We start from the raw sequence: 7107 nt of genomic DNA, 5'->3' as shown, positions 1-7107 counted from the left end.
TTTGCTCCTTTTACTTTCTCCCAAGATGATTGGATTTCCAACCCACAAGTGAATGAATTATTAAAGTTTTGATTCTTCAATCATTTGGCCAAAAAAAGAAAAAAAGAAAAGAAAATAAGTGGTTCTTATTTTTTAAAGTTCTTATTTAGGTATGTGAAAGTAAATGATTCTCAAAAAAATATAAATAAAAAGGTATTTAAAAGCAACTACTATATATGCTAAACAATGACCATACACAACATTTGACCAAAGAGAAGAAAGAAGGCTCAAATTCAGTGACAAAATCCAAATTCTCAAAGGGAGTAGGAATCATTTAGAATTAAGTTAAAGTGCAAGGACATCAATGCAAAATCAGCATCAAAAGGAGAATATAGAAAATTCCTTTAAGGCAAAATCTGTATTTGTAAAAACTAAAGACTAAAATTAGTTTGGTAGTTGCCTATTTGGCTTATGTGAAACACTAAAAATGGCAAGCACATCATCAGCACCACCATTTATCTCCTCCCTCCAACTGTTTGGTCTGTTAGTAGTTCTAGGAGGCAAATCCGGAATCAAAGAATGAACGTGTTGAATCTTTGTTCAAACCAGACCAAATAAAGAAATAGAGAGAGAGAAAAACAACAAAATACAAAATACAAAAAGATAAAAAAAATAAATAAAAAAAAAGTGGGAAAAGAAAAAAACAAAGAAAGTACACCCAGAAACAAAGAAACAAAAAGCAAGTCACTGCTAACAACCTACCCCGTTTTTGCTCTCCCCATCAATCTTAACACATCCAAATTATGGTTTGTCTGAAAAGTGAAATCTGAAATACCCATTTAGCTAAACCAACCCAGAAAGTCAGAGAAACACATAAAAACAACAGTAAACTCACATAAAACAAAAACATAATCTTTTTGTGTTTTTTGTTTTTGTTTGTGTCATTTTCTCAGTTCCCTCCATTCTCCACCACCTACAGTTTCTGTCAAGAAATAGTCCTGCTCCTAAAGATCAAGTTTTGAGAGAGAGAGAGAGAGAGATTGACTCATGTATGAACCTGAGGAAACAAAAACAATGTGAGAGATAAGAGGGATAGAGAGAGAGAGAGAGAGAGACAGAGACAGAGACAGAGTTCTTAGGATGAGCAAAGAAAACATTGGCATTGTGAAGGCCTGGGAAGCAACAGTGCGGAAATCACAAGCTATTGCAAAGAAAAGAACACCCATGTCTGTAGCACATGCTGATGATGATGATGAGCCTGATGCAGCAGGTCCATGCCATGCCTACCATGCTGAGAGGGTACTCTCCAATGGGGACTTCTATACAGGCCAATGGATTGACAATTTCCCACATGGACATGGTAAGTACCTCTGGCCAGATGGGTGCATGTATGTTGGTGAATGGTACAGAGGCAAGACCATGGGGAAAGGTAAGTTTAGTTGGCCTTCTGGTGCCACCTATGAGGGTGAGTTCAAGACTGGTTATATGGATGGTAGAGGGACTTATACTGGTTCATCTGGGGACACATATAGAGGTTATTGGGTGATGAACTTGAAGCATGGACATGGGACTAAAAGCTTTTCCAATGGAGATTACTATGAGGGTGAATGGAGGCGTGGATTGCAAGATGGACAAGGGAGGTACCAATGGAAGAATGGGAACCATTATATTGGGCAGTGGAGAAATGGGGTTATGAATGGGAATGGTACAATGATTTGGAGCAATGGGAACAGGTATGATGGGTGTTGGGAAGATGGTTGGCCTAAAGGGAATGGGACTTTTAGGTGGCCAGATGGGAGTTTTTATGTGGGGGTTTGGAGTAAGGATACTACTGACCAAAATGGAAGTTATTATCCATCAATTAATTCTAATGGGAATTTGGATTGGGACCCCCAAGAGGTTTTTGCAGTGGATTTGAATGATTGCCAGATTAGTCCTGGGGAGAAAGTGTCCATTTTTCCTTCTCAGAAGATGGTGAATTGGCCTGGTCTTGAAGGGGAGCTCTTCCAGAAGAGGAAAGGTTATGATGCGAGTGTCAGGCCTAGGAGGGAGTCCATGGATGGAATGTTAAATGATTATTTTTGGGGGAACGGTGAGGCTGGCAGTGTCAATGGAGTTGAGGGATTGGGGAATCTTCAGCATGAGGAGTCTGTTAAGAAAGGGAATGTATCACAACTGTTAAGACTAAAGCCGGTGAAAAGACCGGGGGTGACAATATCTAAAGGGCATAAGAACTATGAGCTCATGCTCAATTTGCAGTTAGGAATCAGGTATTGATTATTCGTTGGTTGTTTCCTAGTCTTTTTTCACGCAATGTTTTGTTTTGTTCGGGTTATATTAGGTTTGATATAAATTTTGCTTTCTTCCCATGTTTTTAACACTAATTATGTTTCATTCAAATATAATGGTTTGAGGAAATGGAGTCAGGGGTTTTCCCACTGTTATATTCCTATGAAACATCATGCATTTTCTGCTGTATATTCAGAGGTTCAATTTCTTTATCTGGTTCAAAGCTGAATACATGAAATGGGTTATTTTTGAATCTTTGGATGTTTCACACCAATCATTTTCAGTTGCAAAGGTTTTATGATATGCATTTCAGTCTCTTGAACCATTCCACTGATGTATAATGTTTATTCATGTCTTTAGTATCCTCAGGGTTTTAGCTTACAAGTTACAACGATCATCCACTTTAGTTTGTAGCAAAGGTTTCACTGTATGTTGTGCTATTCACCAGTTTTGTAAGAAATTCTTTGAACTCTTAGGTATACAAAGGAAACTTGGAAGACAATAATTTTGAAAAATTGTTTCAATCCCGAACTCTATATTAAATCTTCTCTAACGTTTCTAGTATAACAAATTGACAGTATTAACAACTTTTGTCTCCTAGAACTAAATTGATTCAGACCAGGACTAAGGATGTGGTGAAACTTTCTTTTATGAATCTCTGCTGTTCTGAAATATCTATCAATAATTTTTAATCTTCAATGTCTATAACTGACTTTTTGTGCCATAGCACAGACATTCTGTTGGAAGGCCTGCTCCAAAGACAACCCTTGATTTGAGGGCTTCAGCCTTTGATCCCAAGGAAAAAGTATGGACAAAATTTCCACCAGAAGGATCCAAGCACACTCCCCCTCATCAGTCGTGTGACTTCAAATGGAAGGACTACTGCCCAGTTGTTTTCAGGTCAGCCCTTGAAAGATTAACTTCTACATTGCTAGTCTTCTTTTGGCTTTGCATTTCAGATTTTATTGCAAACTTCAGAAAGGGTGTGTCTGGTGCTATAAGAAAGTGGATTCTCAGATATGTATTCACATGATTTCTACAATTATCATGTATGGGACTCAAATATGTCGATATTTTACTCATACATATCTTTAGTCTCCCAGATAACTTTAATGGCTTGAAATCTGTCTTAAGTGATTTTTTAAAAGCAGTCTTAAGTTAACATGACTCATTCATCTCATACAATGAAGTGCTCGGTAATAACATCAGACTTATGATAATATTTTACCTTCAGCAAACCTGTTGTAATGTTGATTTGAAACATACAGGGCCTGATGGTCCATCGTATTCTAATTTTCAGGACTCTTAGGAAGTTGTTCAAGGTAGATCCAGCAGATTACATGTTATCACTTTGTGGGAATGATGCCCTACGGGAGCTCTCATCCCCTGGAAAAAGTGGAAGCTTTTTCTACTTGACCAATGATGACCGGTACATGATAAAAACCGTGAAGAAAGCGGAAGTAAAAGTAAGTTCTTTTTTCTGCTTCCCTCACCTAATTTGAGACAAACACTGAACTTCACAATCCGCTTCCATTGTAGTTTCCCTGCAACAACTCTTAACTCTAAAAACTTTTCAAACTATGTCTGAACTTTTGATTACATATTTAGAATTTGGTCCTTCCGGTTGAATAATTCTCAAATTATCATGTTTTGCTATTTATTGAGAAATCATTTACAGCTTCTGGGTAATTACAGAACGATCACATAAGCTTCTTGTTCTTTTGACCATGCATTACTTGATATCACTTATATTTGACACTTATACAAATTATTGCTAACTTAAGCTAAACACTAGCCACTTTTACATGACATTTTTTCCAATTATGTCTGGAATTGTATGCAATTATAACTTGCCAACATGATTACAGGTGCTCTTACGGATGCTCCCAGCTTACTACAATCATTTCCGGGCCTTTGAGAATACTCTAGTCACAAAGTTTTATGGTCTTCATTGTGTCAAACTGACAGGAGCTGCCCAGAAGAAGGTAATGTCAAGATGTATAGAATATCTCTCATTAGCAATCAAAAAGAGAAAATACTGATGCACTGACTTTCTTGCAATTCAGGTTCGATTTGTCATAATGGGAAACCTGTTCTGCTCTGAGTATGCAATTCACAGGCGGTTTGATTTGAAAGGTTCTTCCCATGGCCGTACAACTGATAAACCTGATGCAGAGATTGATCCAACAACCACCCTTAAGGACCTTGATCTCAATTATATATTCAGGTTGCAGAAAGTTTGGTTTCAAGAGTTCTGCAGGTTAATTTTTGCTCCGATCTCCCATTCTTTTGTTCTAATTTCTGTTTCTCTTTGTAAGCTGAAATGTACCTTCACGCAGGCAAGTGGACAGGGATTGCGACTTTCTTGAACAGGAGAGGATTATGGACTACAGTCTATTGGTTGGTCTTCACTTCCGAGAAACTTCAACTAGGGAGTGCCTCACGCCTAGAAGCCGTACCTCTGGTACTCACTCTCTTACTGGTTATTTACCATTTGGAATTTCTCTCTGGCTTCATCATTTCAACATGAATTCTTACAGAATGGATGAACTTATCTTTCAGGAAACGGAGACTTTGACAATGAAGGAACGCCTCAACTTTCTAGAATAGATATGGATCAGCTTCTTTTGGATCCTACCCGGTACATCATGTTCATAAACGTTGTGTTTTTAACCTTTTTGAAAAAGTCCTTAACTCCCAACTCACACATGAATTGTCCATAAGACCATGACTATACAACTCCATCTTACTCACTAATTTAAGGTCATATTTTGTTCACAAATAGTTTTCTGAGTTTCCCAAAATATTCTAGACTAACATCTATCAATTTTTTTCCCAACAGAAAATACACATTTGTTCTTCCCAACTCAACATATATTGTTGACTTTATCCCCTCTTATTGGGAATATTTTTAACATAAATCCTAAAGGCTGATCGGTGGTCATCTTGATCACAAATATTTCCTTTATTGATTCCTCATACTGTATTTTGGTTTATTCTTGATACTCTATTACCATGCTCAAGATCCATACCTCAATTTTGCATTTCTCATTTTTATCTGATTGCATGCTGCAGGTGGGCATCCATTAAATTAGGTATAAACATGCCAGCACGGGTTGAGCAGACAGTCAGAAGAAGTGACTATGATACTCAGCTGGTTGGAGAACCAACAGGACAATTATATGATGTTATCCTTTTCTTTGGTATAATTGACATACTACAAGACTATGATATTAGCAAAAAGCTTGAGCATGCATACAAATCATTCCAATACGACCCAACTTCAATCTCTGCTGTTGATCCTAAGCAATACTCAAGACGCTTTCGTGATTTCATCTTCAGAGTTTTTCTAGAAGACACTTGAAACTATAGAGGTTGACCCATATTTTTCAATTTTCAGCTTGTGGCCATCCGTGTACAGTTGGTTTTCGAAGGAAATGACATTACTTAACAGAAAGAGGTTACTTATATTTTGGCCATTGACATGCTCATTGGATTGGAGGGTGTTTTGTGGTTGCAAGAGATACATGCTTTGTAACATTCTGCATTGCAATTTTCCCCTCATCATCTTTTCAAATTATAGTTACAAAAGTATGATATGTTCAAGGTATAGATTAAAGTTTTAACCAGAGCTTTTTAGCCTCTTCCAATTGTAAATGAATTAACAAAAGGGTGAAATCTATATTGGAATCAATTCTTTTTGTATCCAAATTTTTCTATAAGGTGAGGAGTCTTCTGAATTCGGTATTCATTTTTTTTTTTTTTTTTTTTAAATGTACAGAAGCAATTCCAACTATTTATTTATGTACAAAGATTTACATGAACAGGAATAGATTGTTAGAAAAGTATTTTCAATCTCACAAACAGTTGATCTACTATATTTTTTGTTTCTGTCCCCCTCCCCCTAAATGTTGGCTTGGTGTCACATATTAAATGTATTAATATGATAATATCCTCTTGTTGTTTACTATAGGAGGGCTTTATTTGTTTATGTTTCTTATTAGGTTGAAAAAGACAGGAGGGGTTGAATGTTTGAAAAAGAAAAGGAAAAAAAGAAAAAGAAAAAGATTATTGGTGAAGGGGTGGAAGTCCAATAAGTCAGACTCACAGCTGGGGGGTAATGGGGGAGCACTATTGATCATCGACAATATGTTTTTGTTTATCTCATATTCTTTCTTGGTAGTTTGGTATTAGATTTCCTTGAAATGGACCCTTTTGCATTATTCTTTGGGGATTTGATTCTTCATTCACTGCCAAGGTAAACAATACACTTTTGTTTTTATCTGTCTCAAATTCTTTTTTTGAAAGAGAGTTATAACATATGGCATCTGTTTCTGATAATAGCTCTTTATTATTAGATCAAAACACCAATCAGTTTTTGGTATAGACGGGGATTGAACCCCAGATCTCTTATACAACCATCAGAGACTTTACCAGTTGAGTTAACTAGAACCCACTATTTGTCTTAGATTCTATATGACCTATATAGGTATATTTTCCTGTATAATTATTGGACCAGACATGTAAAGCACCCATGAGGCCGAGTATGAGTGTAAAGTATTATTATTATTATTATTTTTCTTTATTTTCTAATATAATATATTTAGTTTCATAAATGTGCCAACCTCTTTATTCTAATTATTTTATTTTATTTCCTTTTGCTATATAAATATAAATAGAAATTATATTTAATTTATCAGTGATTTGAACTTTATCACTTTATCCATTTACGATTGCTTCAATCGAACCTTCGTAACCCACTTTAACTTCTCACTGTTAAAAACATAAAAAACATAAAAATAAAAATAAAACAGATAAATGAAGTTCTACCACATTGCA

The 7107-nt window shown here is 36.0% G+C and overlaps 1 protein-coding gene across 2 annotated transcripts; it reads left to right on the top strand.

The window, feature by feature from the left end:
* Positions 1-703: 703 nt before the first annotated feature.
* LOC115983977 (phosphatidylinositol 4-phosphate 5-kinase 6-like) lies at positions 704-6006 on the top strand. 2 transcript variants are annotated; one of them, XM_031106844.1, is made up of 9 exons: positions 704-2249; positions 2629-2695; positions 2996-3168; positions 3569-3734; positions 4137-4253; positions 4335-4528; positions 4608-4732; positions 4831-4909; positions 5344-6006. In XM_031106844.1, the coding sequence occupies exons 1-9, from the start codon at positions 1120-1122 to the stop codon at positions 5630-5632; spliced, it is 2340 nt and encodes a 779-aa protein (XP_030962704.1). In that variant the 5' UTR covers positions 704-1119; the 3' UTR covers positions 5633-6006. The 2 variants fall into 2 exon arrangements, with proteins under 2 accessions (XP_030962704.1, XP_030962706.1); XM_031106846.1 differs by lacking the exon at positions 2629-2695 and having other exon boundaries at positions 3001-3168.
* Positions 6007-7107: the final 1101 nt, after the last annotated feature.

The sequence above is a fragment of the Quercus lobata genome, chromosome 4 (genome assembly GCF_001633185.2).
Source record: "Quercus lobata isolate SW786 chromosome 4, ValleyOak3.0 Primary Assembly, whole genome shotgun sequence".
Taxonomy (NCBI): Eukaryota; Viridiplantae; Streptophyta; class Magnoliopsida; order Fagales; family Fagaceae; genus Quercus; species Quercus lobata.
Note: the sequence above shows the minus strand (reverse complement) of the source record. Positions and strands in the feature narration are given on the sequence as shown.